The sequence below is a fragment of the Leuresthes tenuis genome, unplaced genomic scaffold (assembly GCF_036924035.1).
Source record: "Leuresthes tenuis unplaced genomic scaffold, fLeuTen1.0.hap1 SCAF_4, whole genome shotgun sequence".
Classification (NCBI taxonomy): Eukaryota; Metazoa; Chordata; class Actinopteri; order Atheriniformes; family Atherinopsidae; genus Leuresthes; species Leuresthes tenuis.
In genome coordinates, this window is record NW_027325358.1 from 15,401,145 (window position 1) to 15,425,055 (window position 23,911).

Consider the following 23,911-nt stretch of genomic DNA (forward strand, 5'->3'; position numbering starts at 1 on the left):
GTTGAAACAAGCGCAGGCAGACTTATTAGATTAAAAAGGAATAGAACTCATTTGCACCCCATAATCAAATAGACTGCTGTTACCACGAAAAAAGTGCTTAGCCATGCAACTTGTGCCCACTCACTCGTAGAAAAATGATTTACAAAATAGCCTGATTTAGTTATTTCCTCCCCTTCAACCTCACGCGTCAGAAAGCGATGGTAAAGTGTGAGACTGTGTGTGTGACAGTGAGACGGTGAGGGAGATGGGCAAAGACTGAATCAGTATTCATAGAGCGTCGTCAGTTCTGCCAGACCCATCTCACAGTAGGGGTTCAGTTCTATGAAGATAAAGTGATTTTTTTCTAGAGTGTGTGACCCTATTTCTGACCTTACACACACACGTACACACCAACACCGTTCACAGCCAAATACACACTCATCCAGTAATTAAGCAGGCAGGAATGAAATCCACAGCTCAATTTTTCTTTCATCCCTGCCACAGTTTCTCTTGCTATTATGTCAGTGCTCTGTAATGCATTTACACCACAGGGTTTCCTTTGGATATCTGAATGCAAGCTGGACCACCTAGGGGATTTTTTGACGACATTTCAAACTTCTTGCACAAAAAAAAATAAAAAATCAATACTTTTATGCATGCTCTTAGCCAGCACCTTGACCCCATGTTGAGTCGGAGAATTTCTCACATTTCCCCACAGCCGTTGCAGCAAAATTCAAGATTAATTTAGGTATATTTAATGCAGTACTGGATAAGAATAATGATTTTTCTTGCCCGTTTGCACATTCACTGTAAAAGTTCAGTAGGACAAAGAGAGCAGAGAGTAGAGGGGGAGGATCATGGTACCCTACGAGTGTTAGAGCTTTAACCCTGCTCTTCTGCTCCTCCTCTTGTCATTTCATCCTCTTCTCTTTCCTCTTTCCTCTATCATAGTGCTCATCTCCTTGGCAAATTGAATTCCTCCCTAGATCCTGCCTAAGCAGCTTCATAAGATCAGCTTGAGAGCGAGGCACGCATGTGATCCTGCAAGAAAATAAGAGTGTATTTGAGTGTGTACGGTTGCATATTTGCTTCCCGACTCTCCTGTCACATTTGAAGGCCAATCTCTCTGTTAGGAAACCTTCCTCCTGAGGAGACAGCGATGAAGGAGACCTTGAGCTGCAGCACATTTTGACAAAAGTGGACCGAGGCGCAAAAAAGAAGGAAGGTGGTGGTTCTGATAGAGAGGCAGGTGGCTGAATAGTACAGCTTGTGAGAAAGACAGGTTTGAAAAAGGGAAGACTGCGGGGGAGAGAGTGACATATCGACATTGAGTGACAGAGAGTCAGACATTGGGTTAGAGAAGAGAGATAGACAACATCAGTGAGTAAAACATGCTGTAAGCTGACCTTGCTCCTCTCAGATGGGGTTTTCTCTGTCTATCTGCAGTTCCTAATGGACTGTCTTTAAAGCAGAGGCAGGGATTAAAGAGCCATGCGGAGTGGGGTGAGGAGTGGGAATCAGCGTGCAGAATAAGATATATTGTATGAAATAAGGCCGAGAGGTAGGATGGCTGCAAGCAGATAAGAAACACCCATACCTACACATATGCTGGTCAATGTAAGACCCACACACGCAAATATGTTTTTGTGTGAGGAACAAAGTGCAAAGTCCCCTACTCCTGGTTTTCATAACTGAAAGTCTTTAGTTATGTCTTTAGTTAATTCTGATCCAAAATCTTCCCCTAAATATCCTTACTTTCAAAGGTCTAAAAGCTTTAAGGGGTTGTCATTCAGCTACAACATGTCTCACTCTCTCTATATATATTACACACACACACAGACACACACACACGGGCAGGCAAGCAGGCAGGCAGGCAGGCAGGCAGAAGTGAATTATAGTGCTGGTCAGCAGTATGACATTGGAGTCTACATTTCCAGCCATCGCCTGTAGAAACTGGAAGATTCCAAATAAATCCTTATGGGCACATGCACACGTTTTTCACCCAACCGCATGCACACACAAACACAAATACTAAATCTTTGTTGGATGGAACACTTCCATCTGATGCACAGGGCAGACAGCTATCAATCTAAAAGAAAGAGGGAGAGGTGAATGAGTGTAAAGAGGAGGAAAATGGTAGCCCTTAGATATCTAACATGAAGAACAAATAAGAAGAGAAACTGAGCAAATGGAGAAGCGGTATGAGGGTGAAGTCACAGCACACCAGACAAAACCAACAATGATTCGTTTTGTTTGCTGTGGTTGTTCTGCTGTATGTCTTACAGTATTAAGAATACAGGAATTTTCAGCAGATTACTCAAATCCTTCTTGTTGGAAAGAATTATCTAGAGTAAATGAAAAATGTCCTTTAACTTTGAACTCACAGTTCATTTTTGTTGAGAACCAACCTTTCTTGAACTCTGTAAAATTGGTTGCAAAACGGAAAAAAAAGGAGAAGCTCATCCCTGCCTCCAAGTTATGAAGCATCACTGTTGTTCCTTTCTTCAGCTATAAGGCTGTTTCCTTTTCCAGAGTGTGGTGCTGAGGAGATCAGAGCACAAGACACCGCTGAAAGGTGGAAGCTCACGGCAGAACTGTCAGGCCTAATCCTTTCTCCCACCCTGTCTAACTATGGAGGGAGAAAGTTGCAGAGACACACCCACCCAGGAGAACGTTTTTTTTCAGTGGGATAGCGGGGTGTATGAAGAGAAGCTGGGCCCACATACCCTGTCCCTCTCACCGAGAGGTGGGGCAAAGCACCCAACAGAATGGCTTATCAGCACCCCAACATGAGCAGTAAACCAGCAACTTGTTTTTTTTTTTTAACAAACCTCTAACAAAAGTGCAGCCTAACTGACTTTGATTAATGGATTCATGAATTGACTAAACTTGTTGTTTCATTGTGCCTGGTTTTTCTCACGGAATAGCTTTAAGCCTTTTAGTTTTTGTGTTCGTCTTTTCCACCCATTTTCAGTGCAAGTCGTTTCACTTTAATTCACTTTAAGACGCTGCACAGTCTGCAATGTGACTTCTGCAAGTGTGCACGCTTGCAATGGCAGTTCAGAGGTCTTTGTGTGGTGCGTGGCCTTAGTTGTGATAATGGTCCACACCTGTGATGAAGTGTGTTTTTCGTATGTTTTTTGCGCAGCAGTGCCTTCAGGTTGACTTGGTTACCTTTTTTTTATAAATTAAATTATTATTTACTTGATGTTCCGTCTCCACTTTATGTCGCAGCCAACACGCTGAGTGATAACAGCACACTGCAGTATCTTTGCTTAAGCTATATATTTTGCAGAGGCCTGAAGGAAATAAAGAACTGAGAAAAGCTGAAAGCGGCTCAGAGGATCCAGTTAGAGAGAATGTAAAACTGTGTATTAGACTTATCAACCTGTCCATACACAGTGAAGCCAGCAGATAAGCTTCCCTGCTCTTATCCAGTTAATGTGTGTATGCATGTTTAAACCCACTGTACAACCCAAACCCAGATGGTGATATTTGTTCAGTGGATCTAAGCTTCAGCACATGCTGAAAGGTCCAGCAACAAGGGGCTGAGGACAAGCTCTTTAGCCTTGATGCCTCTGTGCTGTTTGATGGTGAGCCAGGTCCGAACACCTTAGCCAAGAGTTAAAGACTGGATGGCATTGTTTAGACAGCAGCTGCAGCTGAGCCATTTAGCAAATGTACCTTGCAAGGCAGGGCAAGTGATTTCAGCAGGCTTATCAAAAAATTCAGCTTGTGCACAGAGTGACGGTACAATACAACATATCTGTGCTTGAATTCTTGGCTGTTTTGCAGTACAATATCTAATGTTCACTGTAAGCAATAACACTCGCTGTCTTGATACAGTAGAAGAAAATAATTGAAGATGTGCATCAGCTGCAGAGGTTTCCAGGCTTAAAGTATTCAAGACAGATTGTGACTAAACTAAATGAGGAATATCTGACATCGAATCTGTCAAACAAGTTGTGGTCATTTTCCAGTGTTTGGATTTGTCTTGATGGAGAAATTAAAGTTGATTATGCACTGTTATTTAATATGTCATAACACGTCATAACAGCAGCACACCAGGCAGGAAGAATATGTATCCAAGTTTCTGTCTCTTCCCTGGGAGTAAATATGATAGAATTGCTACTGTTCTGGGCTGCTGATGCACATCACTCCTGGGAAATAGGACATGTTGACATGGTGATACACTCTGTCATGCACATGGCTCTGGTGTGAGCACTTTTAGCATATAAAAGAAAATGCTCGTGTCACCTTTTGACATTTAATATATGTCATACCTGTATTCCTCCCTAAGTGCACACAATATGTTTTGAAAACGGTGTTATAATTTGTGATATTGTTTACCATGGAATATAGAATACAATACAGTGACAATCAGATAGAAAACCTTTATGCAGTGCCAAGAGAGAGTTTTCAGACAAGTTTGTTGTATTTCTTAGTCATCTTCAAATAGACTAAATCAATTTACAAAACACCCCAAAACCCTGTTTTTTGCTTTGTCAATGTGGAGAATTTTGTTGTTTTTTGTTGTCATTTAGTCAAAGCTGAAAAAATCAACAGAATTCATCCCATTTACAATATATTCCAACAAATATACTTACGCTCTTTAAGTCAGAATGCATTTTCTGATATATTGAAGCTGACTTTTGGACTTAAACAGTGTGTTGAGGCTGATCTCTGATGGCAGGAGGAGTCGTGCAGGAAGACTTTGACAGAGGAGTGCGGTGAGGGCTCTCCAGACAAAAACAGGATAGAACAGCATTCATGTAACAGTGGACATTTGAATTAAGTTAGATTGAATTCAATAATACTATATTGCCCCCCTGAGGGAAATTATATTTCCACAGTATAGGTTATTATGGAAAAATGATAAATATGAAAAGATAAAAAAGAATCAGTTGACAAACTTTTGGAAAGCTGAAGTGTAGCAGAGAAATGTGTGACTGAAATCATTAGAGATCCCAAGGAATGAATCATGGTGTTATTTTTGTAAGCTTGGCAACAACTTTGCTGATGCCATCACATAAAGCACATAAAGTCCCTGTTGTCAGTAGACAACAGGGACAGAAACTCACAGACAGCAGTTTAAGATCTGGGATGCAGAGATGTTTCCTCTCAGCGACATGACTGAGATTACACCAAGCCCAGAAGCCCCCCCCCACCTCCTTTACTGTTACATCACTGTCTGCAGTCTTTGTCCGCCCGCAGAGTAGAAAGGTGTTAGACGATGAAACAAATAACTCTCAATAACCTCTCAATATTACCACTACTTCCTTGTTCAGGCTCCGAGCTTGTCCATTTTATCAGAAAGTGATCTCACATTCTTTATGTCGATGAAGGGATGAAGTGGTTTAAACTTCCTCCTCGTTTTTCCTTGTTTTGCCCCTGCTCTGCATCCTAGACATGTCCTCTTCAAGTCATCTGGATTGTGGGTTTTCTTCCAAATATTAGGAGGACCTTAGACAGCTCAATCAGCTGATTCCTGAACATACAAAAAAAGACACAATAAGACCAGAGCTACTGCAGCAGGAGGCCACTGGTGCAGTACTGTTATAAAACTTAATTATTGCTTAAAGGCCAATGCCTTTTTTCTTAAAGCCTGTTTTTATGATTCATATTATAATTTTTTTTAATCAGATATGACATTAGCAAACTATTACATGAAAATATTATTAAAGTATTTGCTTATTCCCGTGTGAAACCATGTGCAATAAAGTCAGGAAATTGTTTTTTTTTTCCAACCAGTTTGTGCAAAGGTCAGAATATGTGAGGTTTTTTGTTTTATTTATTAATTTCTCCTTTTTTGTGTTGGATGAATCCATCTTAAATTTGCTCTATTGCGGCTAATGCAGACCGTAACAGCAAAATAACACATTTTCCCTTTTTTTTTGTGTCTCTCTCTCTGTCTATCAGAAGTGGCTCCCTACTTGCAAGGGGGTGTATGGGGGCAGCAGGTGGTGTTGGAGGGAAACAAGCTGGTGCTGACCTGTCCGGCTGGAGGCAGCTGGCCTCTGCAGTACCGCTGGACTCTCAACAACAGCAACATCACTGACTGGACATCAGAGTACAGGTCAGTTAGCACAACTGTCTGGTTCTTGTGTCAGATTTTTGTCATGGATCTCTTTCTGTCGTCTTTCAAGTGTCACGTCTTCTGTATCTTTCATATGTCCCTTGAAGTGTTTTCTGCATGTGTGGTCATGCCTGTAAAATGGACAAACAACTGCAGCATAAGAGCTTTTAGTCACAGAGTGTGTTTAGAGAAGGTCAAAGCTTTTAGACAACAGAGCCAAAGTGAGATTAATATAATTACATTAGCACCATAAATATGTATATGGTCTGAGGAAAGAAGAGTAGAACTAATCAATATGTCTGAGCTATTTATTTGCTCTTTGCTCTCTACCTCTCTGCCTCTGCCTCGGTCTCTGTGTCCCCGTATATGTTGGTGGTAAAAGCTTAGCAGTACCTGCTGGCAAAACTGCAGCTGTGAAACAAAATTGTTTTTCACATCATTCAGAAATAGACGGCATCTTGGGAACGCATGCACACTGAGGGAGGTGCAAGTTGAGCCAGCATTTTATAGGCAGATGCCGTGTGAGCCAGAGGCGATGTTTAGCGTTGGGCTGTTCTCAATGTTCTGGGGTGCTTCTGTTTGTTCGGGCCAGACCTTTGTTGGATTGGCAGGGCACTGTGAATATGAGTGTGTGAGTGCATGGGACGTTCTTGAGTCCGAAGCTCGTTAAACCTTTATAACTTCCACATTTACTGTCTTGACCTAAACTTCAATGTGGGCTCATAGTGTGTGTCATCTCTTGTACTATGTAAACAACTGTCTACATTATTCTGGGCGTGAATGTGTCTGTGTATGTGTGTGTTATTACATTACTCGTGTTGCGTGGGCACAAATCTGTTTGTATCGTCTCGTTGTGGGGACCTGATTCCCTTAAGGGGTAGTGTTATGAATAGGCAAGACGTTATGAAAGTTAATGCTTGGCTAAGTCTACAGGAAATGAATACAAGTCAATGTGCCGTCCTCTGAAGTGATTTAAACCTGTCTGTGTGTGGGAAAGGCTGAATGTGTAACGCATTGTAAAGTGGTCCAGATAAGAGCACTAAATAAAGGTTGTACACTTTGTCTCCTTCCCTGTAGCCTCTTTAGGATGATTTCTTTTTTTTGCAGCTCTTATTCTGTTATATGCGATGCGCAGTGAAGAATTCCGACGAGAAGCGACACATTTACACATTTTAAGTTGAAATGAAAACTGCGTTGACAAGTGAGACTTAGAAAAAGCTCTGTTTTCAGGGACACTGATGGCAAGGCTTCTGTATCACCCTCAAATTTTGAAAGTTATGGTCTTTTTTTTACCAAGATGGATTTCTCTAGCCAACCCTTTTGGCACTTACAGGCTGTGAAGGTTGTTTTTATAGTGATTGAAAACCATATGATATTAGTGTATATCAACTTTTTTTTTTTTTAAAGTACTTGGTTTAAGTTGAAAGTTTAGTGTATTTATTCTCATATTCAGTGTGTAAAAATCACTTATTCTATTCATATTGTCGTTGGTTTTAAGGTTCAGATCTATTTTAGTGAAAGAGTTTGGTAATTTGTTGCTACTGTCTTATCTTGCACGTCAATTCTGTTCACTCAATAAGAAATTGAGAAAATGTTGTTCCGTCGACACTGGACAGTTTTTTTGTGATGCTCTGCTCTGAGAGCCATCCAATAACACCTATTAGAAGTGTAATGCAATGCAGACACAGAGGGAGATGCAGTGTTAGGAAGTGTCCAATATCAAAATTTGTTTCTGGATCAGAGCTGCAGTGTAATGTGTCATTCCTGATTCAGATAGAGCTGTCTGTGTGTCTTAGATGTACATGTGTGTGCATTCGTCTGTGTGCGCTGGGGTTTGTGTACATTGGCAGCGTAAACTGACAGCCTGGGAGTTAAGTACTTGGCTGTCCTGGTATTCATAATGAGCCCCAAAGCGATGTCCAGTTTTACTACGTCTATCTACTTTGTTTGTGTGTGTGTGCGTCAGTGGATGTGTGTACACGCATTCGTGTATTTGCCTTGTGTGCCACCAACCTAGATCCAATGCCAAGCCTCCCATTAGTGAAGCACAGTGCATTAAAACCCCATTAACGGTCCTTGTGAGGAAAAAATACATGAACACAGTCAAAAACATTCTCATACAAAGCCCACGCAGACACACACAATGTACACATTTGTCTCCTTGACTTTCCGCCTGTTATGGGGAAACTTTTGCTACCTCAGACCAAATCCATTTTCTCAGATCAAGATCATGAACACATATGGACAAACAGACCTCCACCTTCTTTGCCTTCTGTCTGTTTGCAGGGTTCTGTTATGTTTACCACAACTCTGAGAACGCATACAGCCTCACAGCCATCTTCTCTATGTGTCCGTCCTCTAGGTTGACTATGCCATCACTAAAGAGGACTGATGCTGGCTTATATCAGTGTATAGTGAGGAACAGGATGGGGGCGATAATTCACAGGAGATCAGAGCTACATGTGGCCTGTAAGTACAAAAGTATTCTACTTTTTGTTGTGTAAAATGTGTAATGCATTTGAATTTAAACCTTGTTTCCACAGTAACGGGGATACTGTCAAATGTAGGAACAGTCTGGTTACAATGATCCCAATTAGCATGTTGCTCTTTAGCATATAAATGCAGAAAAGCAAAACCTAAGCACCCGTAGCTGTATTTATATAAACGGTAAATAATGATGGTAATAGATCATTATAAGTGCTGTACAAGACGGGAAAAGGTGAGTTAGACTTGGATGTTCACATAAGCACAATAATGAAAAGTGCAATAATGTGTGTATCAGACATATGTGTCATCACCCTAACTCATGAGAAGTGTTTGTTAAGACACACACAGCACTTGTGTGTGTATGTTCTCTTAATCAGTGGCAGATCTTGTTTCCAATGACATGATCCCGCTGAAGGGAGATACCTGTGCCATGTTCCAGTGAAGCGTGGATAAGGTTTAGGACCAGCCTTTCTCACAGTCGCAGCTAATGTTTCAAATGGGCTCCTGACTATTAGTGTTTGTTGTTGTATACGTTTGTCCTGGTCATTTAGTTTATTGTCATCAAACTCAAAGTGAGCGCTTGTGTTTTTTCTACACAGCATTGAACTTCCCGATTGAAAAATATTGCGTCTGATCTTGAAAAGCAACACAGGTTTTCTTTGTTTCAGTAGTGTCTCTCCTCCTATTGTGCCACTGACCTTTAATTAATTGTTGTAGAGTCAAATCTCTGTTGTTGAAGTATGAACAGCTTCACAAGAGAGAAACGTTGAAGGATGTGACAGGAGTTCATGCTCCACATAAATCTAAAATTTCCTCATTTTGTTTTTTATTGTACTGTTTATTAAAAAAATCAGTTAGTTTGCTGGAAATTTAGTTTTTAGCACAAATTGCCAAGGGACAATCCAGTTTACCTCCATATGTTGTAACCATGACACCCAGCATATGTTTTCTGATGAATTTTACTACTTTTTTAATTCAAAAAATAGAACAAAATGGAATCAAATATTGCTGATATTATATTGATGTCTAATGTTACTGATCCTGTGTCATTTCGCTCTCTTCTTGCAGTTTTGGGGAAATTCTCTGCCGAGGAGCAGAGAAAGACAGCCACACAAGGCCGAGCAGCCATCATCAGTCTGCCTCCTCTTTCCTCTTTTCCTCGACCCCTTGTCACGTGGTACAAAGATGGGCATAAGATTATCCCCAACAACCGAATGTAAGTGTCTGTTTTGTTCTCTCATGCTCCTTCTCTTCCCAGCACAAACTCATGTGTTTATGGTGCCTTATGCAGATTCAAAGGGACAAATTGATAACATTCAAATTTTGCATTTCTTATCCCCTGGTTGTATATTAATTAGTGTGCTTTAGAAACACAAAAGTTATTTTAAATCCTTGGATGACTGTTGTTATGAATAATAAGCTATTTAGATGACTGACTCTTTTCATTATAAATGACTAAGGACATTATCAAGTAGGATACAATTGACTTTACAATGAATCAAGTCTACAAGGTTATTAAGTAGTTTTACGTGCATGGAAAATGTTCTTTTGTATTAGTGGACAGCTGAAATGGGGGGATCTTTAGATGTCTGTTGTAGCCATATTTCACAGCCTTTTGTTTGAGGCCATTGTCTGGCTCCTTTTGAAATGCCTTCGATTTACATATTATTTCTTAGTTCCGACAGATATCCTGCCAGACTAATTATTTTGAATAATAATCACACTGTGTATTAATAGTGGAAATGTTCATAGCAGGAAAGCAAGCTTTTTTTAGGAAACAGTGTGCTACAGTTTCAGCGCAAATTGTTTCAGAGTATGTACGCATGTTTTTTATTCTACTCATCAGTGAAAGTAGGTGTTGAAATGACGACCTTCACTGATTTCATTAGCCTCTCCTCATATAACTAACCCTCCATTACGAGCACTAACTGCTCCCCAGTGTGTTATTGAATGAAGGTGTAAGTGGCCTTTCTGTACACATGAAATGTAAAACGGCTACTTTTTCTCCGTGTTAAGGACCATCACCTCCTTAAAAGTGCTTTTTGAGAAAGTTTTATGCAGCCAGGTTACATAAACAGTCTTCTCTGTGTCAAGTTATCACCAAGTTTGACTTTGCTGTTTAATTTGGATGAACATGCATAATGTTCTCCTGTTTACTTAATGGGGCTTCATTGAGTGTGCCTTAATGACAGCACACTGCAATTATTTTGCTGCTCAAGATGCCGTCTGTATTGAAATTGTTTACTGTCATAGTGCCACTGCTACACTGTATTTGCCTCCTTGAACTCTACTTCCTGCTGCTACTCATGAAAAACAAAAGAAGACAGCGACATATTTCTGTAGCACCGCCAATGTTAGCAGTTATGCCCAATATATAAAGCAATAATGAATTCAGAAACGATTAATTTTATCTGAGATAAAAGGTTCAGCAAAACTGTCTCCAGTGAATGGGGAAAGGTTTTCTGTCACAGCTGTCTCTACATAACTTTGAAGAGTAGTTATCTACATTGAAGTGGCATTTACAGTCGGGCAAGAGGAGCAGCCCAGGCACCCCTTTCCCTACTTATCTTGTCTGGGTCGTTTGGTAACATTTTCAAGTGGTCCAAGGGCCACTAATGAGTATGATTCCAGACTCACAGGGGGCCTATTTATGAAGGCTATAGACTCAAGTTAATAGCTCATTTGTAAGATGTCTCCAAGCAAAAAGAAAAAAGCCAGACAGTAATCATTCATATGTCCTATATATAATCAATTGGAGTGTATTATTCATCCTGGCAGGATGTGAAAGCTTTACCAGCGTTGATCCATGTTCGTTAGAGCACAAATAATAAACTACCACAAAATATCTCATTTTTATCCAGACTGCTTCCTCTATTTGTTCCGTATCTGGTATGGAAGTGCCCTCAGAATTTGTTTTTCTGCTATCACTGTAAAAGCAAAAGCAGAATTTGTGCACTTCAAACCCAAGAACACCCTCAGACAGAGACTGGTTCAACTACAGGACAAAACACCCAAACAAAAACTGAGAGATGTCGTGTATGCTGTGCAGGGCAGCGAGGGGTGTGTTGACCTCTATATAGGAGAGACCAAACAACAGCTCCACAAGCAAATGGCACAGCATAGGAGAACCACCTCTTCAGCAGTGTACTGACATCTCAAGGAAAAGGGACACTGTTTTGAAGACATTAATGTACACATTCTGGACAGAGAAGACAGGTGGTTTGAGAGAGGAATCAAGGAAGTCATCAATGCTAAACTGGAAAAACTATCTTTGAACAGAGGAGGTGGTGTCAGGTTCCCCTTCCCAGCACCTACAATGCAGCATTATCTCTCCTCCCCAGGCAGTTTCACAACCATTCACACCTTGGACACTATGACCGAAACTCGCCCTTTCAGGCAGGTAAAAAATTCAGAGGTGATAATGACTCTAACGACAGGCATGTTGGTCAGGGGGAGCAGTGACACATGTGACTGTAACGACTTCTCGCCATCTAGCTCAGAACTGAAGAAGCCTTTCGGATGAGAAGTGAAACATCTTCAAGATCCAAGAAAAAGTCCAGTTGCCCTTATTCAAGCTCTTATGGTTACCATGACCTGGATGACTGAGAATTTTCATCAGCACACAAAAAAAAGAAGTACCCATTGAGAAGTTGTCTCCTATTTCTCTTCTCTCTTCAGATGAATTAGGAAAGGCAGATACATGTCTATGTGAGGTCCCACAGTTTACATTACAGATCAGACCAAGACATGAGGTGGCTGGACCTGTCTGCTGAGCTCAGAGAAATGATCGTGTCCAAAGCACAAATCTGGGGAAGGAAACAGGAAACCTTTCTGTTGCATGCAAGTTTCCCAGGAAAGACATTAGTCTTTTTGGTTTGTAGCCTACATGGGTGAAGTGTGGAACAATCACGAGCCCTCCTGCAGGTGGTCGTCCAGCCTAATTGAGCAATTGGGTCAATTGGGTTGTGAAAAGTTCAGCAATATCCTGAATAAGCAAATGGTCCAGAGAGCTCAGGCCTGTAGAATCACTAAAATTTTCCTTTCCAACAACACATTGACACTTAGTTTATAGCCAGGACTGGCTTTGGGACAGTGTTCTTCTGTTGCAAAGCCCCATACTTAAACACAATCAAAGATCTTTTGAGAAACCTGAATATGCCTCCCCACCAAAAGTCTCCATCCAGCTTGACAGAGCAGAGAGACAGATCTACAACTCGAGATTTAATCACTGCCAGAGGCGCTGCAATTTAATACTGAGTCTTTGCTTTTGAAAAAAAAAAAAAGGTAAAAGATCCTGCATTAAAATGCACAGTCCATGTATTTTATTACAAAGACAAACCATTAAATTCAGGGTTCTCTCAGCTATTTATCGCAGACACAATTACATTGTACTGAATACCCAGCTGCTTCCACTAACTTTATTTGAAATTAAGGGGCTTTTATGAAATTCATTGTCAGTGACATTCTGCTGGTAGATAGTATTATTTCACTCAGCCAAACCTTGACGCTCAAAGTATGGAATTTAATTTAGACCAGGGGTGTCAAGCTCAAGTACACGCTGGGCCAAAATGAAAAACTTGGACAAAGTCGCGGGCCATCTTTGATATTTATTGAAAATATGTCTACAACTGAGGAAGTTATTCCTTCTCTTCAGAGATATATAAAGATGAACGTTACACATTGAATCTGGAACAAGCAAAGCTTAACATTATAAACACGTTAAATCAAATGTCAAATAAAAGACATGTCTGTGGCATTTCTTAAATAAAGTAAGGAAAAGAAATCTTATGCCTCTTTCTTTATTTGTAGCCTTCTGAGTAACATTTCAATGGTAACCTTTTTTTCTCAGGCTAACAATAATCCCTCCAGCCATTTTCTATAACAGCTTAATCCAATGTAGGGTTGCTGGGGCGCTGAATCCTGTCCCAGCTGCCGTTGGGCGACACACTGGACGGGTCGCCAGTCCACCGCAGAGGCTGACAATAATATTAATTGTTATTATTATTTTGTGAATAGATATTCTGCTTCCCACCTGCCAAGAAAGCTCCTGTTTTCCAACTTTCCTTTGGCCATTTTTGGGAGGGTTGGCCCGATGAGGTCGCTAATGAATGTCAATCAGGACCCACAAGCCCCCCCCCCCCCCCCCCCCCCCCCCCCCCCCCGATTGACGTGCCAAAGCACCAGCAGAGCATTCAGGGATTTGTAGTAGAGGTGTGTTATACATGCACTGTGTACCGGCAGGTCAGCTATAGTAGACATTTGGTATTATCTCGTGGGTCAAATATAATTACACTGCAGGCCAGATTTCAGTTTGACATCAATGATTTTGAACATACACCAGTTTTAGACAAAGAGCGGGAGGCGTGTGGCTTCTAGTAATTCTATATAGATCATTTCCATCTCTTTTAACTTGTTAGTCCACAACAATCTCTCTACTCCTTCAAGGAGGAGGATGAGAGATCGACATACAGAAACAAAGAGAATTATCAATATTTTACATGATGTATTAAGGTGTGTTTGGGTTTAACGGCTGTCACAGACCAGACCAGTAAATCAAGAAAAGTAAAAACAAATGGCACTTCTTTTTTTTTTTAACAATCTTTGTGTGAGAACAATAGTTGATCACAGTTGCTGACATAATTTACTGCCAGCCGCAGTGTCTTCAACAAACAAACGGTCACCTCAGTCAGAGAGCTCACGTTACGGTCGGTAGCTGACCTGGTTTGTTGAAATAGTGTCTTTCATTGAATAATAAGTAACCTTAACTATTGGATCTAATGGATGCAGGCTCTTTAAAAGTGTGAAAACATTATTTTCTAATAAATTGATTTGCAGGTGGGAATATTGCATCATGATTTCAGTTCTACATGAAAAATCTAATCAAATGACACACTTAAAAATGTGTTTGATGTTTTGATTTTTTTTTTTTGTTCTTTTTATTGTCATTTTCCGTTGAGGCTGAAGCCAGACTTCCAAAGGAAGCCACTGACTGACTCGGATAGAAATCTGCAAAATTATCTCGATAGTGATGACTCAATTAATCTTTACGATAAAAGTCTGTCCCGATCTGAACCGAACAGCTGTTTCTCATGCATGTTCAGATTGGTGAAATGACATATCGAGTGAACTTAAAAATGGCTGTGATCCATCTAAAATACTACAAAATGCAGACGGTAGGCCATTAGTAGACACATGGAGCGTTTGATATTGTTTCATTTTAGTATCCTGTTGTCTTAAAAAAGTAAAATGTTGACTGAAAGACTTAAAGTGAAAACGGTTTCTCCCGTTTGGTAAAACAAATATTTTCTACTGAGGAGGTGGATATGCACTTTGGCACAGCCAGGTTGGCAGGTTGTTTTAGGCCAAGAAGGCCTTATTAGCATGAACCTGAAATCAAGAAGAACAAATAAATTAAATAAAGTTAAAAGCTTTTCCAGCAGTACCTGTATCCATGGTAACTAGATAAAATAACAGCTGGTTCTGGCACTTACAAAGTCTGGTAATCTTAATATGTTCTGTGATATAGGAGTAATTTGAATTACATATTTACTAGATGAATGCAGTAACGTTTCAGTTGGATAATAACCAGATTTTCCCTTTTTTTCAAACAACACACACCTGTAATATAGCTAAAGTGAATCTCTCTACTTCATTTCTAAGTTCTAGCATGATTCAGGATAAAAACTGTCCTCTCTCTGGTGTGAAATTAAATATTCTGATTTGCTTGCAGCCCACATGCACATACTGTGATGAAGATTCATGCATAACACTTCCTTTGAACCCACATAGAAAAGACTAATTTGCACCTTTTTTCACAGCTCCCCTCTTGTCTCTACAAGAAATGTCTTCCACTCTCTCCCTCTTTCACCTCCTTGCTACGTTTCTCACTCCCTCTTTTCTGCTTCTAAATGATTCTTTATATTTCTTTGTTTTCTTAGTTGGCTGTTCTTCTCTCACTCTGCCTCTTTCATAGTCATTATCATGCTACAGGATATGTTGTCAGACAGAACCCATAAACTTCTGTTCCTGAATAAACTGCTTAGCTACCGTGGTGTTTGCATGCAAACGCACACACGGATGTAATCTGTCTCTCCAGACCGATCTCAGTTGCGTCTACCTGGCTCGAGCGTCTCTGTGCGCGCTCATGTGTGACAGAGTGAGGGCAGTGAATATTTGCAGTTTACTGAGTGTAACTGTGCAGGATGTGTTTGTGTGTGAGGTTATGCTGGCTGATCCCGCGGCCCGGTGAGACACGGCCAGATGGTGCCTGGCGGTTGGCTGTCTTCGTGGTGACCGAGCTGATGATGTCGTTTATGAAGTTTATTGATCCGATATGCACGGCTCCCAGAGTCCCCAGCTCCATCTCGCTGTCTATCTTTCTGCCTCTCCCACTGCTCTCAATTTGTGTCCATGTGCCTGCTTCTAATGCCAATCTGCATAACCAACACACACACTCACACAGTCTGTCCGTCTGTGTGTCTTCCCTCAGCCTACCCTCACACACATATATCCTGCCTGTCTATGACCATTCCCCAACTCCCCAGCTCGCAAACTGGCCAGCAAAGAACTTACAAGCTGTCACTTCTCACACTCTCAGCTCTAATCTAATGGAGCTCTCATTCCCTGCCCACTCCATCTCCATCCTTCTCTGCCATCTCTCTGATTTGCTTCCCTACTCTCTCCCCTCAAAAAATGTTTTTCATCTTCCTATTTTCTCATGGGCTTTGAGCGTCAGATGTGTTGGGTCTGTTTTCCTCACCGCTGTCCAACAGCTTTGGCACAGTGCTGCCACAGACATTGATATGTTTTTTAGCTGCGACCTGCAGCCCAGGTCGAGGAGAGCGAGCTGCTGCTTCTAATGAGCTCTGAGGCCTGTGGCAGATGGACGTGAATTGACTCTGATAGCCAGCAGCTTCAAGAGGACATGCAGGATGAGGAGAATTAGAACTCTCTTTTCTTCCACTGTCAGGAGCACATGACACTCAGATTGATAAAATAAAAAAATCAGTGATCTATGCAGAGGAATTACAGGACAGACAGTGAATATATCACTTTCTTGTTGCTGAGGAGTATACTGTTGGGGAGAGCACTGTCACAACAGAGCATTGTGGGAGATATATCCCCTCAGAACTGACCTAATCGTCCATATGCTGTGGATGTGTGTGTGTTTTACAATATTCATTTATTTTGATTTGTCAAATACCACTTTAAAAAAAAAGGGAACGATTGATTATCTTGCCTCTTTCCATCACAGACTCACAGCAGAGGTGTGAACAGAAGGAACTTTCTCGGTGTCTGAACTTTGCGAGCAGATGTTTTGTGCGTTTCTGTCTGACAGTGTGCACACATTTTTATGTTTGTGTATTAGACGGCAAGATCAAGAGCAAAACAGAGCATCATTTGGATGGTTAGTCAAAGAATGTGTAGGCTCAGATCCCACCACATGCTGAAAATACAACAGGCCATTTTGAAAGGTCTTCCATCTACAGCAGCAGCGCCGCAGCTCGTAATGACTCAGTTTCTCACGGTTGCCAAAGGGGAGGATCAAAGTGACAGAGCGAGAGGTGGAAGTAGATATAAAAAAACAAAAAACAAAAAAAAACAGGAAATGACTGCAGTACAGGGTTTTAAGCTCATCTTGATCCATTGTGTCTGGAGCTTAATCTCTGGAGCAACCAGAAGCTTAGATACTGTATGTGACTTTCTTCTCAATTACATGATATAGTCTCTTTGGGAAAAGAAAAACTCCCAGACATGTAGGATTCTCAAACATATGGGTGCACTTACACAAGCCTTTTGCCAAGTTTGCTCTTCTCACTCACAAATTGCATCCTTCAGTCCACTAATTTTAGGTCTTGTAGATGCCTCATTTAGTTTTATCACATAAACTGACTTGCATAGGAAGTATTTGAGTTTTGATATATTATATAACTTCTGTCATATTTAAGGAACCATAGACATTTGTAGGGAACATTTAGAAACGTTGATACAGTAGATCTCACAGGTTATTTTTGAAAATAGAAGAAGGGCAAATGCTAAATTACTGAATCCCAAATACGACATACGCATGTGCACACACGTAATCCGAAATCTGGACGATTGTGTGCATGCAGCGCCCCAATGAAGAACTTGGGTATTTACAGCAAGACTGAACAGAGTCATCGGATACAATAAATGGGAACATCTTCTTAACCTGTAGTGTGTCATACATGGACTAATAGTAGTTTAATGATCATAACATTCCCTACATTAGCAGCCCAAACACCCTGTCTTTCAAGGCAGTCATCTTGATAAACAGGCTTAATTTACAAGTTTACATTTCTTGGAAAAAATGTCCATGTATGTCATAATTTGCTGTATAATTTCTGCCTGCATTCGATCCCTGTGTATTAGTGCCATGAGTCACTGGGACAGCTCTCTAGAAATTACTAGATGCATTGACAGGGTTAGGTCTTGTTTTCCTCTTGGGAACCATGCTGCTGTTCTCTTTCAAGAATTTCAATAACCTTGATTCAGAATTGACGGCTCAAATAAGGCTGGTTTTGAGTAATTGCACTTATTACAGCTGGTTGACTTGTTCAAAATATTCTCTTTACGTCAACCAAAACTTCCCCACAACAAGTTTTTGAGGTTAATTTGCTGTAAGTGAGACAGATTGAACACTAAAGCACAGTCATATGCGAGGAACTTGTTTCACGCTATTATTAATTGTTTTAAGAAAAGAAAGTAAAGGATAAGAAAGAAAGGCAACTGGGTTTCTGTTTTTTTGGGGGTTTTTTTTGTTACCTGTCTGAATTTGCTGTTTTATAATTTAACTTTGCTGCCAGTTCCCTCCTGTTCTTACCCCCTTCCATCCATCCAATTCCATAATTGAATTGCCTCTTTTGGTCCCTTAATGTGGCGGCAAATAACAAAATGAAAAGTCTCAGCTGTAAACTCTTCCATTTCCTTCTCAGTATTCTATCCATCTTTTTATTTTCGTGGATATGGGTTTGTTGCTCAGTTTCTTTTTTGTCTCTCTTTTGCAGTCTCTTTCTCCCTTTGTCTGTATTTTTTGCCCGCTCGCACCAGTGGTTCCTGATCCCAGTTAAAAAATATATATATATATTCTGACCTTCCCCTCAGTTTAGATCTAAATAAATAATAAGAAGAAATAAATCCAGACTAAATTACACATTTTGAAGATTGTAGCAACAATGTGGACATTAGTATGGCTTATTGTTTTAATGCTGGTGTATTTTCTGCTTGTTAAAGTAGTTAATGTTTGAAATGAAATATTAATATACATAACTCATGAATCCACTGGGCACGGAAAATTCTGAAGCGGATACACATTGGTTTGAGACATCGACAAGTAATTGACCATTTAGAGCTCAAGTATATACAGTTAGATCTGCCAGAATGGCTACTTCAAGGATTATAATGCACCCTGTCACAAAAGAAAAGGAATCTCTGACTGGTGTCATAAATATAGCAAAGAGTTTAGTGGCATTCAGAGGCCTTCCCTCTTCCCATGTCAGAAACATACATATACTGTATATATATACACACATTTCCAGCTTTTTGTTGGTTGTTTTTGACAGCTCATGACTGTCATATCCGTTCATGTTTACTGTAGTAAACTAGTGAATGAAAAAATAAATGTTTTGAAAAGCAAGAGGTCTGTTATCATCCATTTCCAGTGTATTGTCTTGGAGGTGAAAGGTGACATACTAGAGAAATTTCTTTTTGTGTGTGCTTGAGAGCATCTATTAGAGTGTCTGAAGTCACTATCAACTAAAACTCTCAGAAAAAGCACAACCCTGTCAAATTGGGGCCCCTTTGGTCTGAAAGTATGTCATGTCAAAAGTATCCCAACTATTGTTGTCCAGCCTCTCCATCTTTGTCTCTTTATCCATCTTTTATCCCATCTGCAAGTTCAAATCATGCTGCTTTTGCTGCACCTTGGAATTGGGACAGTCTTGCTTGTGACTCTGCTATTATTGAAAAACTCATTTCAATCAGCTGCCAGTGGTTCACTCATCTTAGGGAAGAAACAATCAAAAATACCTGGTTTGTGTTTGATGTCCATGAAATCTGTCCATGACAATGAAATCTGACTTCTCATATTCAAATTTTTTTCCTAGTTTGAAGTTGTAAATTCTGATCTGCTATTTTTATTTTCACAAGCTTTGGTTAAAAGTATAAGCCCATATAAGTGCGAGTATAAGAAGCTGTTTTTAACATTAACCACGGAAAATCGAAACAAAATAGAGACAGTGAAGCCCAGGGTTTATGGAGCTGATATGTGTTGGAGGAATTAGTACACGAGTTGTGACTGATGTTTTAAGCTCCTTGCCAGCACCTACTTTATTTCAGCCTTCCTGCTGTGGCTTTGTGTTTTATCAACCAGGTCAGTTCAAGATGTGAGGCAGTACGAGATTGTTCCTAAAAAAAATCAGTTACAACTGACTGTGGTTGAACTGCAGCGGAGGGAAGTATTATTATGTGAGAATAAAACTGTCAGTCACATATTTTTCTATCTTCACGGTGAGTATATTGTGAACTTGAGTTGCTTTTCATGCTCTTATCAGATCTCAGGCTTGGTGCTGCATGCATTCTCAATTGCTAAAGACGGGCTTTAAGAGTTACTAAATGTGATTTGTATGCAGTTTTTGTTTCTGTTGTTGGTCAAAGCTGTTGGACAGATCTCAGTTAGGGCACAAACTGCAAGTGAGAGGATTGACTGGAGTCAAGCTGCTCACTCTATGCCATAAAACGAGTTGCAAAGAAAAGAGCTGTGAAATCTTAGTTTAAAAAAGAAGAGTTGTGATGTTTCTCTGACATGTTTTGACCAAAGCATGTCACAGACCGCTTTTGAGAAAATTATATACTGTCTCCTCTAAGTTCATAAGAGAAGGTGTGCAAGTGTGAATAACCTCATAATAATGAGAGAAACACAAATAAACATTCACAATAAGCACAGGAGCTGTTCCTGTTCCTGTAATCTGCACTTATCTCTTTGTTCCCATTAATATTTGTTATTATTTAGCACTCATATCCTAAGCTCCATTGTCTTCACACCCCAGTAGTCGGTCTGATCCCATATGTAATTAAGGGGCATGTCAGGCTTGATATTAATTGGTTAGGTGAGATCCTGAACTGATTTAGAGATAATTGCACAGAACAGATCGGTTCGTTTCAGGCTTTACCTGCAGTACAAGGGGTAGGTACAGGAATACAAACTGGAACAATGTGGTAGTTTTTTTTATTTCTGCAAATTAAAGGAAAAACCATTTGTGCCTTTATTTTGGAGTTACGTGCGCATGCACCTCCACCGTGCACCTCCCATGCGTCTATAGAAATTCTTTTTGCACCGCAATTACTATCTGCGTGCTTATATTAAGCATTATCAATGACTACATCTGCCCAGTGTGACTAATTATCAGTCTACATTTGAAATCAGCTGTGCAAACAATTTTCAGAATGCCCTGTAAACTCAGTCTTCGACCACAGCCACCTTATAATTTATGTCAACATCTAATTTTGTATAATTTATGGCCAAAGTCTCTGCTTCCACTATTTATCTGCTTCTAAAAGGCATGGTGTTGCTAACCAAATGTCCAGTGGTAATTTGTTCTAAACTATTATGCATGAATTTTGCTGTAAAAAAAAAATCTGATGGCTTGCTCAATATTTAATGTTGCCACTGTACTTCATGCGGGTGGGGGAGCGCCACACATGGCCATGGGAGACAGGGGACAAGGGCTTGCTTTAATTGCATTGCATTTTCTGGTAATATTAGTCATTGTCAAGGTGCAGTCAGAAAGAATTGCATTATGAAGAGAACACTTTAGGGCCTGCTGTCAGACTATGAATATTCATTGCTTTTTCTGCCAAATTCAGTTTGTTGTAGTTATGTTTAAAGTTGTTGATTTGTTTTTCAAGTCTGTGGGCGATAAGAAGACCCACACGTGTCACAAGGGAAGACATAATGTTTTTAATAATGCACATTTTCTCCCCTGTTTTGATGCAGAAGGACATTTTAGAGTCGATAGAGGCGTTATTTTCAGAATCCAGCTAGCTGTGACATGCGTTCGTTGTTTGCTGAGGTGACGCCCTCAGTGTCGGGCGGGTGGTTCACGCGAATCTGAAACTACTCGTCTCTATCTTTAAATTTGGTCTCTTTTTGTTAGTGTGTTACAAATTTACTGTCTTCTAGTCACATTTCTTAAACAACGAAGGTAAAAAGAAAACTTTATGAAAGTGGAAAATAGAGAAGACATTAACTCTCAGGCTGTACTTAATGACTTTCTCAAATAACAAAGGCTTACTCTGCCTCAATGACTCAAGGGAGGATACCAGCAGGAGAGGGAAGAGGAGGTGGAGGTGAAGGATGAGGTGCAGTAAGAACAAAAAAACTTCCTAAGCTGCAGGAGTCTGACACAGATGATTGCACTGCAATGTGCAATTATGAACTGCTCTGATATTATTTTTCTTTTCAGCTATTCTAATCAAACTTAACAAATCATAGTCATGTTTTCTCCCTGTTCTATTAAACTAATACTTTGTGTAGTGTAACAAGCCCCAGTTACATTTATCCCTGGCCCTCAGATTAAATTACCAACTGTATTATAATATCTGGATAAAACAAAACTCATTTTAATACAGTGTGTAAGCACATGGGGCTCACATTAGCACTGATTTATGATAGACTTTGCAAAGCTCCTTTTTGATGGCAGCCATGGTCAAGTGCAATAGATTTCTCAAACTGATGGATGGGTTGTTATTAATGTAAATAATTTAGCATCATTTGTTGCGTGCACAGTCACGTCCCCCTTGGAACAAACTCAAAGGTCATGTGAAGTGCGCAGCCTCTTCCAATCTGTAATTTGCCGTTTTGAAGGAAGTGATCCAGATCCTCGCTAACGTTTAGAATTCACCGCATGTCTGTCCGCGCTCCAACTGATGTGAAATTTGACTTGTTAACTTTTCAGTTATCTTTCTTACAAACCAGAATCCATAATTGTTGAAAAATTATTCTTCATAGATATCATCAAATTGGTATTGCCTTTGTCACATATCATCTCCCTAAATGTGTAAGTTAGCTCAGAGCAGTGAAACAAGGTGCAGCATATCAGAGCTGCTTGAATGGCTTTTTGAGTTGGTCTCATAGAATCACCTTTGTAACTTACCACCTAAATACATTTACAGTCATATGATAAAGAAGTTAATCCTTCTTTCCATTCTATCAGGATTTTTTTTTCCTGTGAAAAACAAAGCGCTGCTTCCATATGCTTCAGACCCTATGTAACAGGTGGTGCTAATCATATACACTTGACTGACTGATCATCAGCAATTGTGACAGAGTATTTACAATTGGAAACCATTGAAGACAGCTGCCAATCTTCCTTAGAGTGGATGTCACAGAAGGTTCTCCCAAAGGTCAAATCATGCAATGCGCAGAGAAATTGCAAAACCCCAAGAGCTACATCTGAGACTCTACAGGCCTCAGTTGGCATGTTAAATGTTAAAGTTCAGACTGTACAGAAAAAGACGGGTTACAGGGGTTACAGGAGAAAGCCTCTTTGCTTTAAAAATAACTTGGCAGCACAGCTTAGGCTTGCAAAGTTGCATCTGAGCAAACCACAATACAGACGAGACCAAAGTGGAGATGTTTGGTCCTAAAACAAAGCATTGTGATTGGTGAAAACCAAATGCAGCATATGAAGCCATTTGTCTGACGGCTAAAGCTTGAGATTTGATTCATTCAGCAGTACAATGATCCCAAGTAATATGCTGCAAAACGCAATTAATTAAAGTAACATTGTAAAGACAAGTGAGCCAACAGTTCTCTAACGATGTCAGAGATAATGTCGCACAGAAAAACAGTAACTTGAGTTATATGTATTTGTTGTATGCGTGTGTTATCTGTGGGATCAGGGTTTTGTGATGCTCTGCTCATCTATTTCTGTCTGTTGGAGAGCATCTGCTTCTGTCTGAGTTGATCAGACAGAAAAGAGGGAGATAGACAGAAGTGTGTGTGTGTGTATGTTTCCCCTGCTTGTGTGGTTCATACTGATGATGATTAATTCTATAGATTTGTATCTTTGAAAGCTGCATTATCTTTCGTCCATATCTGATCCACTGCTTTCTCTTTCCCCTCCTCCCTTCACCTTTTTCTCTCCTTCTGACTTCCTGTCGAAATCTCATATCATCTCAGGAGCCATTATTCTCTCCATTACAGTCCAAACTAACACACTCCCACCCGCCCGTTTGTGTGCGTGCATGCGTGTATATTATCCTGTCCTCTGTCTAAAGTTGTTAAATATTCTAAAGACAGAGGCCTCTTTTAATTATCCACTAATCACACTTTTAATTACCTGCCAC

At 40.2% G+C, this 23,911-nt stretch overlaps 1 protein-coding gene across 1 annotated transcript in view; it reads left to right on the forward strand.

Moving 5' to 3' along the window:
• LOC140305783 (protein sidekick-1-like) overlaps nt 1-23,911 on the forward strand; it is a 224,884-nt gene that overhangs the window by 75,635 nt on the left and 125,338 nt on the right. Inside the window, exons 2-4 of the mRNA XM_072384767.1 lie at nt 5,899-6,055; nt 8,418-8,524; nt 9,611-9,758. Coding sequence (XP_072240868.1) covers nt 5,899-6,055; nt 8,418-8,524; nt 9,611-9,758 — 412 coding nt within the window. The remainder of the gene's footprint in view (nt 1-5,898; nt 6,056-8,417; nt 8,525-9,610; nt 9,759-23,911) is intronic.